This window comes from Epinephelus lanceolatus, chromosome 5 (genome assembly GCF_041903045.1).
Source record: "Epinephelus lanceolatus isolate andai-2023 chromosome 5, ASM4190304v1, whole genome shotgun sequence".
In the NCBI taxonomy this organism is placed as follows: Eukaryota; Metazoa; Chordata; class Actinopteri; order Perciformes; family Serranidae; genus Epinephelus; species Epinephelus lanceolatus.
In genome coordinates, this window is record NC_135738.1 from 34,157,914 (window position 1) to 34,179,039 (window position 21,126).

At 42.5% G+C, this 21,126-nt stretch overlaps 1 protein-coding gene across 1 annotated transcript in view; it reads right to left on the bottom strand.

The window, feature by feature from the left end:
* cdh13 (cadherin 13, H-cadherin (heart)) overlaps window positions 1–15,605 on the bottom strand; it is a 476,360-nt gene extending 460,755 nt beyond the window's left edge. The window contains exon 1 of the mRNA XM_033635485.2: window positions 15,398–15,605. Within this exon, the coding sequence (XP_033491376.1) occupies window positions 15,398–15,442 (45 nt within the window). The 5' untranslated portion in view covers window positions 15,443–15,605. The remainder of the gene's footprint in view (window positions 1–15,397) is intronic.
* Window positions 15,606–21,126: the final 5,521 nt, after the last annotated feature.

Below are 21,126 nucleotides of genomic sequence, written 5' to 3' on the forward strand. Positions count from 1 at the left end.
AACAATAACATCTGGGTGATGCTATAAATCCAAAATTCTTATTCTCATATCATTCAGAAGCTGGATAATAACTCATAACCTACATTGTATACTTTCTCATCTTGGCATCATCATTTTAATGTCTGCTCTCCCACACAGTCATTATCAGTTCTTGGCTAAGTCAAGTTACTTTCCAACTTGAGCATAGAACAGCAGAGGCAGCTTCCACCCACCCACTGCAAAAACAAAGTTAAGTGCTAGAGCCTCTTCACATTCAGACGAGGAGAGGGAATAAATTGTCTGGGATTTTGATGTTGAGAGTTATCAAAGACGCATCCATGGTGGAGTCAAATACTTGACATGTACATTAGCTTTTTAAAGTGCTTCGCTTTGTGAATGTTTAGACTAAAAGTCTGTAGTGGTGCTGAATGTACTCCTATTATTAACGCTAAATTATTTGAGCATTCCCATGTCTGACACCTCTGTCTCTGAGAGCTGCAGTGTTAAACCTCAAGAGCAATCCTTTGTTTGTACTGTTTCATAGTTTCTAACCAAAGTGTTCAGGTGAGAAAGAGAATGAAAGGCATCAGAAGTGTTTGAGTGAAACAACCTGACGTACACACACATGCACACCCAACATAACAAGCTCCTCTCAGATGACTTTGTGCTCCTGCAGCTGCTAAATTCCTGCAAACTACTGGCTGGCCACTGCAGCTGAATTACAAGTTGTTGAGTGTTATCTGACTTAAGCTAGGCTGCTTGACACTCCTGTCTTTGTCTTAGCATTATGCTTAGCATTACAAACTGAGTACACTGCATGTTAGCCATTTGAACTACGGAAATGTTCCTTCATCATTCTGTTCCTTACCTCACCTGCCTTGGTAAACTTTCTCTGTCCTTGTCCTTCTACAGCTTTATCACAGTCTTTGATTTCATAATGGTAGCCTGAGATATTCTATTAGTAACTTATAAACGCCTTAATAGAAATACTGTAGTGTAAATACTGTACTCGAGATTGCATGGTAAATACTAGAGCACTTGGAGAGCGCAGACCTCCGCCAAGCAGCTGGGATTTCCCGTCATTTTATTATTTTATCCACTTCGCTTCAACCGATCACCACCAAAATTTTATCATCTGTTCCTTGTCCCGTTAACAACCTCTCCTGAAAAGTTCATCAAAATCCCTTCAGAACTTTTTGAGTTATTTTGCAGACAAACAGACCAACGCCGGCGAAAACATAACCTCCCTGGCAGAGGTAATGAAGCTACAGTCAGGAGATGGTTAGCCTAGCTTAGCATAAAAACTGGGGCAGCTAGCCGGGGTCTTTCTAGAGGAAACTAAATCAATCTACTGCACCAGAACCCCAAAAGCTCAGTTATTAACACATTTTATGTACTTCGTTCAGCCTGTAGAATAACTGTAACAACAACTTATGACATTAAAGGGATATGCCCTGAACTACTACATTTTAGCCAGAAGCTTGACTTCCTCGTTGGCTGTTTTCTGTACGTGTTCATTATTGAGCTTTGAGCTTCTTGCTGGTAAGAGGATTGCTTTGCATCACTAAGAAAGCCAATCAGTGTATTTCACAAAATGTTTCCTTTAGGATACTTGAACTGCAATTCCTCACATCAGTGTTAAGCAGTCTTTTATCTATCTATCTATGCATTCTGCCTATTGGTGATGCTCAGGGTTTTTTAGAAGAGCAAATCCGCCTTGCAGGATCTGCGAACACATGCATAAATCAATTACTGGAGCCTGGCCCCCATAGTCTTGAACCAATCACAAATAACAACCTACTTGCTGTTGGCAATATTGTATGTCATTTCCAGTGAATACCACAATATAAAACGTGTGTTTTCTGTTTAAAAAGTACAAATGTAGGAAGCCGGCAAGTACTCACCATCTTTTAATTAAGTGTCTACATCTTAAGTATGATCTTGAGTGCACAGCTGATCTGGTATATGGTTTCTTTATATAAATGCACAGCTGATAGGTATAGTGGTTTCTTTTTTATGACATTACAGAAGTACATATTTAACTGATTCAGTGTGGACAGAAATGCTTGCTTGCTTGGTGTTAGTGTTAGGCTGAGATAATCTCAGAGGATAATACTTTTACACTATGACCTGGGATATTTAAATATGTCTGACTTCCCTGGTCCAAAACTATTTAATGGAAAAAGAAAGACATAGAGAGGGGAAACAAGGTGGAAGGTGGACTATTGCACAATGCTTCTTTAAGTTATTACTTACTCAAAATGTTGCTTTTTTACTTAATGACCCGCCCGTCTAAATTTATTAGCAAGCTGAATCACCCGACTACCCGCAGGGGGGTCAACCCCATATCATTAGCTCCCATTAGGTGAGTTTTGTTTAAGCAGGAACGTTGCTCTAAGTGGTGTCATCACAACAAATTCAGCAGAAATGCACACCATAATTAGTGTATCATCATGAGAATGTTTCTAAGTGTGTGTGCATGTGTTTTACAAAGTAGGCTAAGTGAACACAGTGACATACTGTAGGTGTCTGAGTCTGCACCCGACAGCGAGAGACTGTCTGCACTATAAGTGAGCCAGACTATGCCGAGGCAGCATATCATAAATCACAGGATAGAGCAATGTTAATTTAAGCCTGTGTCCTCTGTTGGTAGGAACACACCAGGGCTGTAATGAATGTGCATGTTCTTGTCCTGAATACCCAAACATGAGATGCTGTGAAGCTCTGGAGATAAAGACATCAAAGACGAGGCACAGCTTTAACTGGAAATCTGAAGTATTAGGAAAGACTGGAACTATTTGAAATAACTCATGCTGTTATTATTATTATTATTATTATTATTATTATTATTGTAAAGATCATACCCAGGCATATATTGTCTCTGCATGTCTTGTCTTAGAAAACAGATAAAATTGGATGAACACTCCCATCATCACTACAAAATTCAGGGTAAAAATCCATTTTTAACAACCCAATTTACACATTGACATATTATGTAAATGTTTTCACGGTTCTGACCTTAAGGTTGTGGCTCTGATTAAGCAGTGGTCATTTAATAACAGCAGTCAGTCCACTCATTTGGGTTTAATTCAATCCCAAATCTATCTCAAATACTCCAGGTGCTGTGTGTACACACAGTCTGGCTATGGCTGAAAAGGACACTCTTCTTTCTCCTCTGGCTCCATTAGAAATAATTATCTCCCATCGATCTCTCAAACCCTCTGTGGAGCACTAACATGAGCTTGTACTGTCTCAGCCTTCAACTGTCTGTCAACAGTCTGTGTGTGCATGAGGATGTGTGTGATGTGCACAACCCAGGTCTGCGCAGTACACTGTTTGACTTGTGACAGCCTTCTAGAGTTCCTTTAATTCTGTAGGTGGCTTGTCCCAGGACAGCAGCAGAGCGTGTCTCCTAGTGGAACTCTAGGAGAGGCAGAAAAGCCCTCTTTGAGCAGGTCAACCACACAGGGACCTGTAATGGTGAATGCACAGATAACCGGCCACCCAGTGTAACTCTGCGGCATGAGAAAACCAAGCCGTCAGTATGGAGGCTACCACAGCGGAAAATTGTGTCCAGTAAAGCGTGCAAGGTGGGGAGAGGATGTGACAGTGAAGACATGCAATCCTAATGAAAATCAAATCCAGTCAGCTCGCTCCTCAGAGAATCTGTGCAGCTGGAAGCCTATAGCACAGCTGTACCACCCCTATAGCTGATAAGAGAAGTGAAGTTCAGATAATGAGCAGGGTGGAGGCTAACGCTATAATATGGGTGCAAATCCCTGTGGTCGTGTGAAGACTTCATATTGCAGTTGACAAACAGCCTTGCTTTTAATGACAACCATTCATTATTTCAGTCACTTGAATTAGTCACAGCATGCGTGTGAGGGGGCGGATTCAGCATCTCTACGGAAATCACTACACTCACCTTGCCGGTCCTCAGCCAAAGCCACAGAATCGTCTTTGCCTTCATTAGTGCTGCCTCAGCCTTCCCATGAGTTTCACAGCACAACCAACTTCACCAAAAGCCCTTAAGTGTACTTGCAAATGGCTATCCAAGCACTTATCCAAATGGATTGCAAGCTACGTGCCCTAAACTCTATGTTTTAATTACTTCAGGTCTGCAGGACGAATTCCGGCATGGATCACCCAATGCAGGAACTCAGTGAGGTGGTCTCCAGGGACAAAGCCAGACGCTGCAAACATTTGGGGCTCAGCCCAAACTTGGGGGGTCCTTGGGGGAAACCTAGCCTATTTTTTTTTAATACTATGCTGAAGTAGAGTTCACAGACCAAATGTTTAGCTGACAAATCCGCTACATTTCAATGCGTGCCACAATAATCTGTGGTGCTCTATCTGCAAATTAAGGTTCCCCAAATTGCCAAGTCATGTGGTTTTCAGTACTCTGACCTGAATATTTGGCTGACAGAAGAACATTTACTCGACTGTATTATATTAGATTTCTTAACAATTTTGGGGAAACATTCAGGGCTGGAGGCCAAGAAAGCCCAACCACCTCAAACCCCACCACTTGTTTTGGAAGAGTCTCTTGAGATCAAAGTGTAAGCAAATAGTAGGCACAAATGAGTAGGGATACAAATGAACAGCACATACAATTCAAAGCTTATGGGCAGCTTATACACCCCCTTGCTAGTTATGGTGATAGGCCGAGTACAAACACAAGAAAACACAAGACAGGGTGATCAAAGAGATCTCTGTCTGATCTCAAAACCCGTCACATCTATCTTTCAAGCCATAACAATGTTTCATTTCCCCCAGAAACAGCCTATGGCCTCTTAATGACTAACACTCCACTCAAGCAGGCCTTTTGTCTGTGGCATCTGAGCAACGGGAAGAAGTAGCTTTGTAGCTGAGAATCCTTTCATTTCGAATAAAGAAAGCTCTTCGCTGTGTGTACATATGAAACTGGAATGCAGTGAAAGTGTCAAATATAGCAGCTCTATAACATTCCCTGGCCTAAATATTGCATAAAAGTAACATCAAAGTGAGGATCATCAGGACACGACTCCAAGTGAGCTCAAACAGCTTCACAGTAAAGTAAAACCAGTGCACAGAACTGTCACGGACGAGGTCATTACCAATCCAATGGCATCCTCCTTAGTGTGGCTTTTTTCCCGCACTTAATTCTTTTTGCCCCATCATTTAATTCATTTGTAAGCTTAAAGCCTTGGACCTGCCCGCATTAATATGAGATAAAACCCTGAATGGTGGGTGACATTAATTGTGTCTAAAGGAATTCAACTGAAGTGGCAGCCCTCTCTGTCAGTGGCAGGCAAAAGTTGGCTCTCTCTCATTCCCCCACATGCTGACATCAAAAGCAATAAGTGGGAAGAGCTATTCTAATTGCCTTGAAGCGACCTGCCTGCGTAGGCACCAATATAGTGCTTTGTGTGCTCTCTTCAAATGAGTCCTCCAATTCCTGTCTGTTTCTTGACAGTCAAGACCAGGGGTTTAAATGGCCACTCTACCTCTGCAAAGCACCTTTGCATAAAAACACTTTTACCATTGACCATGCTGGCATAAATGCACCAGCAAACACTCTCACAAACACGCGTACACACTCACACATGCACACACAGAACTTAAAAACCAAGTGGATATGAGTGGCAATTATCCTTGACAACCCTTCAAACAATATCTGGCATTTTGTCGCCATCTAGGCAGCAGGGGCGGTACTGCACACATCAGGGCAGACAAAAAGATTGATTTTTTTTTTCTTTTCTCACAGGTCAAATATGTCTCCCGCCTGATGTCTCCTGCAACACTGAAGCAGGGATAATGGAGGATGGGAGCTAAAAGACGGGGAGAGAAAGGTCAAAAATTTGATGTAAAACTGTTGTAACCCCGTCTCGTGTGGATTACCAACCAACTGGAAAGAGAAGGAAAAGGCTGGAGACACATTCAGGAGAGAACCTGAGGAACTGCAGAAAAGGAGGTGAGCTGATGAAAAGAAAAATGGGTAAAGGAGTGGAGTAGCAAAGAGAAAAAAAAGGATAAAGTGAGTAAGCTGGAGTGATTTCTTGTAAAAGTCAAGAAGACCTTCTCAGCTATCAGTTCCGTTTAACAGCAGAGAGGGATTTGATTACTTCAAAGACACTTGCTGAACACAGAGTGAAGTGGAAAACCCCAGAGTCATGTTGGGAGAGAATGAAAAAGTAGGGCTGACGCCTTCAAACACACACATCACATGCTCTGAGAGTGAAGTGGCACATCATAGAATCGTTTTTCTCCGGAGCTTTAAAACCAATGTTAAAGTCAAGGTGATGATACATCTTGTATGATTATCCAACTTTAAGACCATATGAAGCGTTTTGAGCTACCTTGATATCTGCAACAAAGGTGCAGCCTTGTTTATCCTCTAAGATAACGCAGTATTTGATGTGTTTCTCCTAACGCTAACCTTGAGACCAGTTACAAATCAACTGGAAAATGGCGCATTCAAAACAAGTGTCAACAAAGAATTATTATGAGGAGGAATTTAACAATCACAGCGGATTAGGAAGTGAGAAATGAGAAGCTTTATAAAGTACATCGGTCAGCAGAAAGAGGCTACTTGTGTGTCTCTGTGTACACTGTGCGCATGTGTGTGTGTGTGTGTGTGTGTGTGTGTGTGAGTGCGCATTAAGAATGCAGCCCAAACAGCATTCATGATTAATCAGCATGATGCAAGTCTCTGCCACCAATTAATCGTCTATTCCGTTAGCTATCTTTGTGAACCAAATTTGTCTGTTGCAGCATGTGACACACAAACACAAATTCACATGACACATACAGTGCACTGCAATGTAAATTCATCACCTGAATTAACACCTTTGTATCACAGTCTCAACACTGAAAATGGTGAGCATTATAACACTGAATATGATAAGCATCATAAAGCCGAAATTCATTACAGGGCTTACATGCTGCATTGCATGAGACTGTACAGCTGTTCCTGTTCTTCTGTTTCTTCAGTTTATATTTTCACTACTCTACCGCAGAGGTGAGACCGAGTCACTGATTTGGAAATCACAGTCTCAAAACTTTGTACACAAGTCCCTAGTCAAGTCTCAAGTCAGGACTCACAAGTCTCAAGTCAAGTGCCAAGTCTGATAATAGTTTTGATAATACATACTAAATTAACAGAACTCGTGAATCCTTTCTAACATTTTTTTTTATTTGTTAAAACAAGTTTGTTGGAAGTTCTTGCATCTCCATCTGTAATTTTCAACCTGCAAATTCTGTATACTGCAGTTTGTTTTTGTGGTGACCAGCGCATAGTTTTTGTATGCAAATAAAATAATCTGTGGTATCATTTTTTTCCAACTGCCGCTCAGTAACATAACATTAGTTCTCTACGGTTCCCTCCTGCAACTTAACTGAGTCCGTTTGGACTGGTTCAAACAAAGTGGATGTGGGCAATTTAGTGTCAACTTGCTGGGAATGATTCGATTTGGGGAATTAAGGGAAATTAATTGATTCGTGGCACACTTTTTAAATAACACACTTTCTAATCTTTGGGCTTAGGGGACGATATAAAGTATTTTCAAGTCAAAAGGCTCAAATCTAAGTGAAATCACGACTCATTGCTGTTAAAGTCCAAGTCGAGTTGCAAGTGAATTTGTCCTAATATATGTGACTTGAGTCCACACCTCTGCTATACCTTAAAACTTCTTAAGTGTACAGTTGATTGTTTGACGACCTAAGCAGATCTTGTGCATGTTTAAACTTATTTTCCCATATCGAAGGTTTAGTAAGTTGAGTCACCACTTTCCCCTTATTCTAAGCAAGGAAAAAATCCAAATTAGTATGCCAGAGGTAGACTAATCCATAGGGGACAGTGCAAGGTAAGCATACAGCAGGCCATGCATTGCGTACTCTCAGTTGAGTGTTCGGATGTACACTCAGAAATTTCTAGACCTCATTAAACTCTAAAGTTGCCAGCCTGAAAAAAAATCTGCATTGAGGACCTCAGAAAGAGCAAGAACTCCAAAAAAAAAAAAAAGTGTTCATCTAAATTTGTGTGTAAAGCCTAATTGGGGCTAGGTCATGTTTAAAGCTTGTGGTGTTGTTTCCCCCTGAGGTGCTTATTACAGCACAGTGGATAACTGTTAGCATTTTGAATTTTCCTCCCCAATGCTCCATTTAGTTTGATAAGTGCAAGTAAATATGAGGGAAGGGAAAACAGAAGCCTGTTTCTTTCTGAATAAGAACATGCAGACAAGAGCACCAAGGGCTTTGAATTATATCTATTAATACTCTAATACTCTTTGCCTATCAATTTAGCTACCTTGTGGCCAGGGACCCAGTGCTATCGCTGAACACATCTATCTGCAGCAACACTGACTGGCGAGCGACTCACCCACCAATACACTCATGAAAAATAGATCAAGTGCAGCTGGCAGAAATCTCCATGACTCTCTTTTGACCCTGTGGCTACAATTAACAATGCAGTCAGTGACGAAAATGTGCTAAACGACTCTTTTTCATGACTCAGGTAGGCTCTGCAACACATCTATTACCTTAACCAAATGAAAGTGCATCACACCAACAATGGGGCACTGCTCACTGAAAGGCTAGAGCAACTTACAATATCATCACCCACTACTATCATCAGCGACTACTGTTGTGGAAGAAATGGGACCCCGCAGTACCAGCCCTTTTACATGAATACTCCCACTGTGCTGCTGGCGGCTTCACACACTCCGCAGCAATAGAGGAGTCATCGCAATCATGGCTGAAAAAAGAAACTTGTGCCTCCTGCCAAACATAGGCCCAAGCTTGTGTGTATGTGTGTGTGTGTGTGTGACAGAAAAAGAGAGGGGAGGACATATCTGGATGTTTGTGAGTGTGGCAGAGAGACAGACAAACAGAGTGGGTGAATAGCTCATGAATATCTGTAATGTGTTACAGAGAGTGTTTGTCAGAGCGGATGGCAGAGGAGGAGGAGGAGGCACGGGCAGGGAGATGGAGAAAGTGAGAGACAAGGGTACTGTGAACCATGTTTCTCTTCCTCACACACTTTAGGTTTTGAATGCGGTAGTCGAGGGATTGCTTTTTTCGGGTGGGGATACGCAGCTGCTTTTCTTTCAGACGCTATCTCTACCTGGGTATCTATTATGTCTCTTTGTCTGTCTGTCACTTATTTTATCTTTGTGCTTGTTCGTCTGCTTGTCTGACCACGAAACTGACAAGAGGAGAACAAACTGAGATGAAAGCGTGATCAACTGGAGGGACAGCGTCGCATTGTGCTGCCGTGTCCTTCACACATGCTTACTGAGGCCTTTTGTGTGTGTGTGTGTGTGTGTGTGTGTGTCTTCTCTGCTTTTTCCACCCACTAAAACTCATCAGTACTCACAAATAAGCCATTAATCCACTCTCCTAGGATGCAGGGTTTTCTCTCTCTCTCTTTTTTTTTCTTCACTTGGCACATTTCACGATTACACCATGCAGTGTCCATTGGCGTTTTGCATAATTAGGCCACTTATATCAAATGCAGGCAGATTCTAATGGAGCGCTAAGGGGACATATTTACTTTAATTACTACTCTCACTATCTCCATCCCTCCCTCTCTTCGTCCTCTTCTCATCCACTCCCTTCCTCAGGAGAGTGGGGTGGCGACGTCAAGGGAGAGAAGATTGAAGAAGACTGTGTTTCGCTCAAAGGTCACACCCTCCCACAACGGCGTTAAGATAGCGTTTGACCTTATAGCCCATTACAGCGCAGTGCTGCTCAACCACACTCACTAGGGAACACGCTGATAAATAGCAAAAAAAACTCTGTTTCAGACTCTTACATTTAAAGAAAGGTCTGCGCAAGTGCACTAGTTTGCACTTGTGTGGTCAGGTGTGCATGCATGTGTGTGTGTAATCACTTACAGGAAGCTTTTAGAGTTAGATGGTTTCTATCAGTAACAGCTGACTCCCAACAAAAGAAAAAAAAACCTCTGAAGAGCACTGTAGCACCACAACTGTGGTTGGCTGTGTGCTTTCATACAGGAAAAGGCGCAGATAAGTAGAATGTGAAGGAGACTGAAACCCCAAAGCCCCACACAAGAGAGCCTATTTGCCAGTCGATTGTTAGAACCACAGTAACACCAGGGTACATTTAGACAGCAAAGTCTAGATTGGTATTGGGCTGCTTTCAATTGAGCCATTTCATGCTCTTTTTATTCTGAGTGTTTGTGTGCCACTGTCAGCTGTTAAAATTGCAAACCTCTCTGCAATTTTTCTGAACTCTAACTCTTTATTCCAGCTGCTCGTCCACAGGAGCTAAAACTCCAGAGAGCGGCGTGAGGGGAGATGACGAGGGGAATGAGAGCAGAGCAAGAAAGGGTGACGATGACACTGTGAACAGCAGAGAGAAAGGCAGAAAGAAAGAAATCATCCTGTCTTAATGACTGGCATTCCTCATTAGTGTCATCATTAGCTTCTGTGGCTTGTCATAGTTTTGCGCCTTAACCAGACTTCATTGTAAGAAAAAAAACAGCCGCTAAAACAGCACAGGGTAACAGAGGGGTGGCAGGTTTGAAAGGACATTTCACACAAACCTCCTTGGGAGATACAAGGTTAGCTGAAGGTCAGCTTCGGTGGGATGATTCATTGTTACTACTGATAGACATGACATGTCTCCAGCTGTACACTTACACTGAGCATCCTTCATTATCCTCTGCAGAGGTTAATGCATCAGCCTTGTATGACTGAACAATAAACCCATTGGAATATATGAGAGCTCAACCTAGAAATAGAAAAAAAAAAAGATTAAAGGATGCTAAACACAGCATGGGCCTCTATTGAATGCGTGTGTGTGTTCATATTTCCAACCTGTTGCTGCTCTCCTGAATAATAAATGATGCTTACATACCAAGAATGGCCGTGTCCTCTCTTTTTGATAATTCTAGATCAATGGACTGCCTCCAGGAGCAAGTGGGGGACACAGACCGGAGGGGGGAGTCAGGGAGGACAAAAATGAAACAAAGTGTGGGTGTCTGTGTCAGGCATCGCTGGGTGTGTATGTGTTTGTGTCACCACGAAGGTCAGCCCTCTTTATGACTAACAGGACACCATGGCAACTCTCTGCCTCCAGTGCCACACTTGAATTTTTTTTTTTCTTGAGACCACAACCTGCCCTCCTCTCTCTCTATCTGTCTCACTCTCTGTGCTTGTAGCGGCTTAAACAGGAACTTTAACAGTCCGTTGGTCACCGCGCCCATAAACGTCCATGACAGCAAATCTTCCCACAGACACGCCCAGGTGCCAGCCCAGAATTTAAACTCTGAGTATAACTGTCATCCACCGTCTACTGGTGAGACAGAGAGAGAGAGATAGAGAGGTGGAAACAGAGAGAGAGAGTAAAGTGAGAAAATGGCGCTGAGCATTTTGAGGCAATAAATGGGGGGATTAAGGGTTGGTAAATCACATTAATTAAGGTAAAAGACTGGTTTCACGGGGTGGGAGGATGTGAAACAGAAGAAAGGTAAGAGGGAGGGAGAAAAACAAATATACGTGACAGACAAAGGGGGGGGGGGGGCGGGGGGAAGCAGGAATCAAAGTGGGAAAAGAAGAAAAAAGAAGGGAAGAAAAAAAACCTTGCACCTGCAGCTCCCAGCTGTGCTGTGCTTATTCTGAATCATTGCTCCACCCGGAGAGACTGCTTAGTGTTTCATTTGGAAAACAGGGATTTATTGCCAAGGAGGGGGCTGCTACTGTGCCCATATGTGGGTGGGTGTGTGAGGGGGGAGGTGTTGGGCGGTGGGAGGAAGGTAGGACTGTATGGCAGCTTTTTTGTGGAGAGGAACTTGGCTCCCTACCTGAGCATCTATAAATAAGATCCCACACACTATAATACACTCTTAGATATAAAGGTGCTACCTAGAACCATATGAGGTGCTTCAGCTTGGCCCCATAGGAGAACCCCTTGTGGTTCCTGGTAGAGCCTTTTATAAAGGTTTTATAAAGGTGCTACCCTGAGCCCTTCCAGATGTTTTTCTGAGAACCCAACAAAGGTTTATACCTAGAACCATTTGTGAAAGGTTCCACCCAGACCAAGAACTTTCCACCTTCTAAGACCCTGATCACACATCAAGCACTTGCCGGAGGCGCCATTTTGTAATTGTTTTTAATGAGAATGAAGCTTTTTGCTTGCGGTTTTTGCATTGCAACGCACCTGGCATTATTTTTGTCAGCACGCTCTGAACTCCTCGAGCTGAAAAAGCTTCAGCTCAAAGCAGAACAACACCCTACGTCATCTCTTTTTCGTGATCTTTTTTCCCGTTGTGCAATCAGATGTTTTGTGAGGCGGGCCTTCTGTGGTGGCCACAACAACAGGTTTACAGTTGGCAAACAATGGAGGAGAAACTGGTGGTGGGAGTTGCTGGAAACCCAGAGCTATACCTCCCGACAATAGACATCAGGTTGTCAAACTGCCCCAGGGTCATCCTAAAATAGGCCTGGAAATGGCAATCCTCGAGGCAGAGCTCCTGGACCAGATGGTGGTACTCCCCCTAATCCTGGTAGGTACTAAGTACTGTCAACTGAAAAAAAAAAAAAAAAATGGTAGATTGATTACATGGAAAGGTTAGAACACCAGGACGACTCGACTGCATTACCTATAGATCTTTCTCCCACTAATCATGATTTTAGTTTAAAAGGTTAGCTTGGGGACCAAGGGAACCACATCCAGCAGTCTAGGGCGTCATGAGGCTCCTAAAGGGCCAAGGCTGATGTGGTTCAGTGGAACCCACAACACTCAATGTTCCCAATTGTATTTTAGTGGGTAGAGATTTCAATAAATCACTACGACTTGGGGTTCTTTGCTATTTCAGTGCTGCAGTAGGGTTGGGAGCGGAAGCTTGGTTACAAATTAGAACCAAATACAAAACGCCAACTGGCAGCATTTTCTGCAGACCATGTGGTATTGTATGGCATGAAATGATAGAAAAGATATTAAATACGGCAGAACACAAGTAAAGTGACTTGATTAAGGGGATTCCAGATACATCTACATTTGAAAACAACATTTGAAGCACAGGTAAACGTGAATTTTTGAGGGTGAGGATCTTTAAACACACATGTTTTAAACAATCCTTGAAGAATTCTTTCTTCCAAAAACTTAATGAAACACTCTGAACCCTTAAATATCCCTTTCTCCTTCTTCAAAAAAGGGGTTCTTCTGAGGCACCTGGTTCTGGGTACAAACTTGGCCCTTCTGGAGGAACCCTAACTTCTAAGAGTGTATGGTGAGAGGGAGAGAGGGACATCCCAGTGATTGTGAGAGGGGAGAAAGCACTTATAATTTTCATGTTCACATGTTGGATACAGATGTGTTTGCGTGTATGTGTGTGTTTCTTAACAAGCTGCATCACTGGAGGGCAAAACATATGATTAATGTATTGCATTAAAGCACCTTATCCACTTCAGGGATTCATATACATGTGGGGTTATTGAAAATATTTACAGCTACTGCTTCTGGTGAGACAGCCAGAGGATAGAGATTCCCCCGTGGAGCTGGTTCAGCCTGTAAATCAGCCTGCCAGAAGTACAGGCCAAAGGACAGCCAGCACCATACATCTCACCTGCTACAGATCTGGCACTGTGTTTGAGTGAGTGTGTGTCTTTGAATGAACTTCCACAGCAGCAGGCGCACTGTGTGGAAATGCGAGAAAAATCTCTTGGTTTTGTAGGCATGTTACCAGTCTCTTGATAGGGTTGGTGAATAAATCTAGTCAATGGAAAACCTCCCCAGTGTGTGTAGTAAGGTGGGCGGTGTTTGTGTGTGTTTCTGTGTTCAAGAGGGGGCAGGTCCTAATCAATAAAACACAGAGCTAAATAATTTCTTTGTAGGCACTATTAGCCTGAATCATGACCGCCTCAGATCAGAAGATCGAACTACAACGTGGAAATGAGCCGGTGGCTTATCCAATTAAAAATGAATAATACACAGCAGAAAATGTGCACTAAGCCTACACAGGTCAAACAAGAAATACCAAATGAGCTGTGCTGTCTGCTGCCTTTCAAAACATCCTGCAGGAGAAGGAACCAGAGAAGGGAGAGGGAGCAAGGATGAGAGAGGAGAGCGAAGCAGCACAACAACACAGAGTTTCCCAAATGAGCTGTTTGCCTGCCACGCTTCGGGGCTCTCCCATTGTTGCTGTGTTTAGGAATACTCTCAGCTTGGTTATTTTAAAATTAGCTGCCACTTAAAACTTTTGCAGCGTGGCAGGAGAGGTGCCACCATCATTAGAGTAAGTACACAGTGATGACTCTAATGGTAATTTGCACTGATCTTGGAGGGAGTGTGTGCTTTGCTTTCTGTCTGCCTGAAGGGATCAGAGGTCAAGGCAGCTGGTGAATCTCTGCAGCTGGATCCATCTTTGCCCAAGGGCACTTCAGCATTGTTGTTGGGGATATTCATGCCAGAAAGTGGACAAAAGTGTTGTCACAGAAGCATCAGATTGAGCAGCCTTGATGCTGCCCTTCTCCATTTAAATAGTCGTCTAAAGACTTGACTGGCAGACACAGCTGTTCCGAGTTACCTCTCTCCCTCTCTTCCCATATTAAAGTCAGATCAAACGGGCGAGTGCCTCTATCACAGTGGGAATTAAGCCTTTATTAAATATCCCGAGAGAACCCACGTCTACGGAGAGCAATAGACTGAGTGAAATACCCAGAGAGACGCCACAAATAACACAGCAGAGCGGCCAAGTTAGTTCTCTGCCTCTCTGACACCCCCCACCACCTCTTTCTCTCCTTCTCTCTCCTCCTCCTTCTCTCCTCTCCTTCATCCGCCTGTTTGCTTCCCACACACACGCACACACACACACACACACACATACACACACACACACACACACACACTCACAAGCCCAAAGAAACGCTCAACTTGGTGGCTGAGCGGAATATAGATGCGACTAGAGACAAGAGCCGGAGCCGTGATTTGCACATAGACATAAGATACACCCCTGCGCTCTCTTTCCCTCTGAGCCCCCTCTTCTCCTCCTCCATCCTCTGTTTCTCTCCCCTCTTCCTCTCTTCCCTTCTCTCTCTCTTCTCGACAAAATGTGAAAGGCATTCCCAAAGTGTGCGACCACTGCAGGTCCACATCCGACACCCTCTGTCCCCCTCCAAAAAACACTCAGTGCCCCGAATGACAGCCATGCGCACAGAGGCGACTAAACGGGGATAAACTTGCTCTTGGCACGGCACGGACCCGGTTTGGCAGTGCAGGTGACTGTGTGGCTGTGTGTGTGTGGTACATGCAGACTCGGGACAAACTTAACAAGCCAGCTTTGCGCCAGGAACAGAGTGAGACCAGACGGATGCTCAAATAAAAAAAGGAGAGAGTCGGATCGCTCTCAGTGAGATTGTCCCCCCCAAATCCAACACTCTCTTTGACGCACACACACGCATCTTTCCTCTCTTACCTGGGGGACGAGGAAAGCCAAGAGGATGCGGACTCCAATCTCCATGGTCGGGGTTCAATTTCTCGCGGTGTGAAACAGAAACAGATTCAAGACAGGGTGATAAAGGCTGGGTCAGCTCTGCTCATAATTCCACTGTCCAAGCGCCGGGAGAGAGGAGGAAAGCCTTTCGCCGTGAGCCGCCAGCTGCCAACTTCCCCCAAATACAACTGCAGTCTGATCAGCAAAGCATTGGATAGTGGAGCCGAGACCACAACCAATAGATTTATGAGGAGGACAGAGGGAGAGAGAGAGGAGGGGGAGGCGGAGGAGGTGAGACGGAGGGAGAGGGGAGTGGTGGTGGTGGGGTGAGGAGGAGGAGGAGGAGGAGGGAATGAGGGTCGTCTCTATCTAAGTGGAGGGTCAGCATCACTAATTTTGTTGTTGCGCACGAATTTAGACGCCTCCAATTATTTGGCGGAGTTTGGAGTGATCGGCAGGTGCAGCAGCAGGTTTCGGGGTTACATCACACGTATCACGGGCAGTTTTTTCTCCCCTCATCAGACAGCTTTATAGCCCTTATTCCAGCATCTATTATCCGTCCCCTTTTAAAGGTGATTTACTGCTCCTATCATCTTACAGTATATTCAATGGGAGACACGAGGGCGCTCGGGAAGCCTCTATTAAATGCATCCTGTGTGTGAGCGCACACAATAGCGGCGATGCCTGCGGGGCGCCCTGAGAGAAAGAAACTTCAGTAATGATACATTTTAGGGTTGTGTAACATTACAATAAAACTACTGCATAATGGCTCCGAAAGAACATCGCTTTTTTCAGTGTTGACAAGACCATAGGTTACAATCTTGTGAATAATTCCCGACTTTAATATTCTAAAACCGTCCCAGTGATTTTTAATTTTTCATCATGAGCGCTGTTTTTCCTTCCTCCTAGCCCTATAATGAATTGTTAATTTGTGTGGGGAATTTTATTTTGTTGTTTGTCAGAAGAAGCGTTTTCTTTTTTCAGCCGGGGTGCGCACCTCAGCCTAGGGGCATCTCTCTCTGTCTCCGTCTCTATGTGCCTCTCTGCTTTGTATTTGGAGTCAGTTTAGTCAGATCTTCTTTGTTACTGTGTGTGTACATCCTTCATGAAGTTATAGTCTTACGGGAAAAAAATGGAACTTACAGTGTAGGGCTGCAACTAACAATCATTTTCATTATCAATCAGTCTCCCAAAGCTTGATTAATGGATTGATTGTCCAGTCTATAACACGTCAGATATTTTATAAAAGTCTATAAAATGGTTCATAAAATAGTAAAAAAAAAAATGCCCATTATAATTTACCAGGGCACAAGCAGACATTAAAAATACCTTGTTCAGTTAAACCAACAGCCCAAAACCCATAAAAAGTAACTTTACTTTCAGATGAGACTGAAAACCAGTGAATGTCACACTGTTGAAGCTCGAGCCAGTGAATTTGGAGCATTTCTGCTGAAAAGGTTATTTAAAAGTTAATCAATGCCCAGTATTGTTGCATATTAGTTATCTGTTGAATGACTGATTCGATAATTCGACTTATCATTTCGGCTCTACTACAGTGCATCATAGATTTACATGTGATCTCCATTCATAGGCTGTTTCACATGCAAGTATAATGGAGGCTTTTCTCTTTGCCCTGTTCTTCTGAATCAACAAGAATATTATCTCAGAATTGGGAAAAAGAGCTTTTATGGCAAACTTTCTGCTCTGATGACCTTCTGAGGCTCACAGTTTTGTTTGTAATGCATTTTAATGTCTCCTAGCTATTTAGGATCAGTAGGACCCAATAAGTATAAAAAAACTAAACATTGTCAATGATAATAATGTCCTAATGTCTTCAAACGAGATGACAATAAGGTCCCAATGTCTTCAAACGAGTACATCCTAATTAATAGCATCTTAGCTTGTTACTGTTGCTAAAATTAGTCAAATTTGCTTCCTTGTCAAACTGCAAACATTATTAATCATAATTAAACAAGATTCAACCATAAAATGTGATCAGGTTTTGGACCTTGTCCACTTTTGTGTGGAGATCGGTTGCCATCTTGTTTTTTTAAGTGTATTGTGCTCTTACTACAACTAGATGGCACAAACACGTACACGTACAAGGACAATGGGTCTAAGTTAAGAAGGATGAAGTGTAAGGTCAGGTACACCCAAAATGTGATGTCCACATATGAGGACACAGGGTCCGATTGTCTTTAAATGAGTACTTTTTAATTAACAGCATCTTAGCTTGTTACTGTTGCTAAAATTGGTCAAATTTGTATGCAATATTAAACTACAGATGCTATTAAGCACAAATAAACAAGTTTCAGCCATAACATTTGATCAGGTTTTGTACATCATCTGTAGACTAGATTAAGCAGGATGAAGTATGAGGACGCAGGGTCTCAGGAGGATATTCTCTTTGATTCAGAAACACAGAGCAAAAGAATTTTATCAAGTGAATGCATTATACTTCTAAATTTTACAGGCGTGGCTGTTCAGATTGGCAATAACAAGGACCACTGACGGGCTTTTATAAAGAGCAAGTCTGGTAACATTTGTTTTTCACGTTGCCAACAGATCCAATAAAAAGACCAAACCACGACAATGAATTTAACTTCCTAAGTCCTGCCTGTGTAGCCAAAGCCTGATTTAGCTTATATTTTCCTGCCATAAACCCCCATTGTTACTCAAAAACTGAGCCACACTGTTGCACCAGGTGACATGTTCCTTCATTATGATGAACGTGGGCGTAGTTTATTCTGAGTCAACCCAACATACACCAACCCTGCTGCTGTAGATACTCACTTAAACACCAAATCTGCGGCTGACAATGGGCCCCACAAATTGACCATTTGCTTTTGTTTATGTCATGTTTACTAAAAGTTACAGCACCCAACTGCTTTGGGAAGTTATTTCGCCTTTTTTTATAACATGAGCATGTAATCGTGACCTGATCCTCAGTAGGAAGAAATAAGCTTGGTGCAGAGCGCAGCAGACAGCATAGAGAAGCTGGAAAGTTTTGAGAGACAGACATTGTCAGCTTGGTATTTTAGGTGACAGCAATCTCTTTGTTCAGGTGTCCTTCAGCAAAACACTCAGTGGCTCCAGTCGTGCTGTTTTATAACTGACTGTGACCTCCGAGTTTCTTGTTGGAAATAATCAATTAACTACCACATAATTATTAAAGTGGAGGATGGCTCATTTGAATTCAACCCCGTGGCTGATTAAAGTCCTGATGGCAACATATATTACCGCAAGCATACAGTAGATTGATATTAGTTAGTCATTTTATGGTTTCATTAAGTCAAAAAGGGCCTACTGTCACCTGAGTATTTATACTGTTTAATTGTTGCGTAATTAAAGGTCCAGTGTATAGGATTTAGGGGACTCTATAAACAGAAATGGTATATAATAGTCATTAGTTTATGATCCTTCGAAAGTAAGAATCGTTATACTTCCATTACCTTAGTATTAGCTGTTTATATTTACAACTGTACATACAGAGCGGGCCCTCCTCCACTGAGTCTACAGTAACCCAGAATGGACAAACCAAACACTGGTTCTAGATAGGACTATTCATGTTTTTATCTCGGCCACCATAGTTCTCCGACAGACTTTGCACATGGGCGAAGTTTCAGTTCTGTAACCTCAGATGAGGTAAATGCCAATAAATCTTACACCTTTAATTAAAAGGTTGATGTGGAGCTAAAAAGTTGACCTGGGTTTTTTGGGCATGGGAAGTTACAAGAGTTTGAGTATGTTTTCATTTAAAATTCTCCCAGGGGTTGTAGGGGTTTTATTCGGTTTTGCTCCATGACTTTTAGTACCCTAAAAAAAAAAGCATCCGTGGTGAGTGATGGTCGAGGTTTAGACATCAGCCGATCCAGACACCACAGAGTGTTATTCAATGAGCACACAAACTTTTTCTCATTGTGGGCCCAAAGGTCAGATGTCTATTAAAGTAGCCCATCAGTCTTTCTTAGGGGGCAGAGCTGTCAAAGAGCACACTTAATCTTCATGCAAAGTACCCTTAACCTCCAACACACAGACAAATCATACGGAGTGAAACAGACGAATGGGTCTGCTGTGCAGAAGAGCAAAGGAACTCTGAGATAATGGAAACATTCAGATCTTCCCTCTGCCTTTCTCCCTCCCTATGCTATCGTTCTGTCCATTTCTTATGTACTTTCATGAGGGTGTATATAATGCGGTGACAGATTTCTGCATATATCCATCTTGAGTAGGGGAGAGAAAAAGTCAGGTGAGGGTGTCTCTGTGCCTTACCTTTCTCATTGGATGTGAATAATGAGGCCAGGAATTGTTGTAACGCCTGAAGAATTGCTTTTCTTACACAATTTTTCTGCCATATTCATTTATCAGTTAAGTTAAGACATCAGGAACATATTACCAGTGACTGCCTGGTTCATAGCACACAAGGTCAGCTGCCGAGGATCCGGTGCACTCTCCTGGAGAGGAGGATGACTGAAATAATCAATTAAAATGACATGGGTGGGTGAAGAATAAAATGTCAAACCATCTCTAACATTTCCTGTCCGATATTTCTAAATCACCCCCACATATTTTAGACTTCTGGGAACCACAGAAAGAAAGTCATTTTCAGTTTGTAAGCCATGACTGAGTGGAATCAACAAATCATGACAGAAACGTCTGTTTGGTGGCACAAGAAAAGAGGAGGCTGGCTCAATCACTTTGACAGCTTTTAGACTCAACTTAATTAGCCCAAAATTCTCATGACTTAGTTTTGTGAACACAAAAACAGAGGGAATCTTAATTGCGATGTTTAACAGACTTTTTTCTGAGAATCTGGCTAATTGTAATGCTCTTCTGTGAACTGAACTGAGTTTTTGAATTCTGATATTTTTGTGTGTCAGTTTGATACCAAACATTGCCGTTTGCACTACTTTCCTTATCAGGTATTTTCATCTTCTGCTTGCATTCTGGGAAATGGGCTGACGACTTGTGGAGATAAGATTGAGATGATTACCAAGTAATTTAAGGAAAATATCGACAATACTTTACGACATGAAAAGCCATTGATCTTTCCTTGGATGTGAGGGACTGAGCAGATAACGCACATGAAACACAGACAGAATGCAACATGAAGTGTTTTACTAAAGTTTTAGATGTTCAAGGGAAATAAAAGCCTTTATCGTCACTTCCATAGAGCAAGCCAAAATTAGACACCCTGATAAAAATTCAAAGTTTGCCTGCTTCCTGGCTTGACTTTTTTCAGGGCTGTGGCAGCAATGTTTGAAAGGTTATGGTCAAAAATAAATGCGGCAAAGCGATGTTAAAAGAAATGGGCAGAGAATCGTTTGACACGGGGGTGTAATATAGTGACAAGTGAAACAAGATGTTACAACAAGATCACTGTTATCTGCCTTAGTTGCCATGCTCTGCACTTGATGCTGTAGAAAACATTCTTTACCCAATAGCTCATTTAAACTCACCATGACTCTGACAGGGATAAGTCACATTAAACATTGATGATGTTTTGTACTGACGTGCAAATGATTCAAAGTACATCATCTACTTTTGTAACAAATAATATGAATATAGCTCCAGTAAATGATCATTCCAGGGCGTAAAACAAAGGTAATGAAAGTGTATCTTTATGTCTGTTAGTGTTGTCGTTGGCAAGCCAATAATATAATATATAATGTAATTTCTGATATTCAAAGGGGTACACCAACAATTTAGTA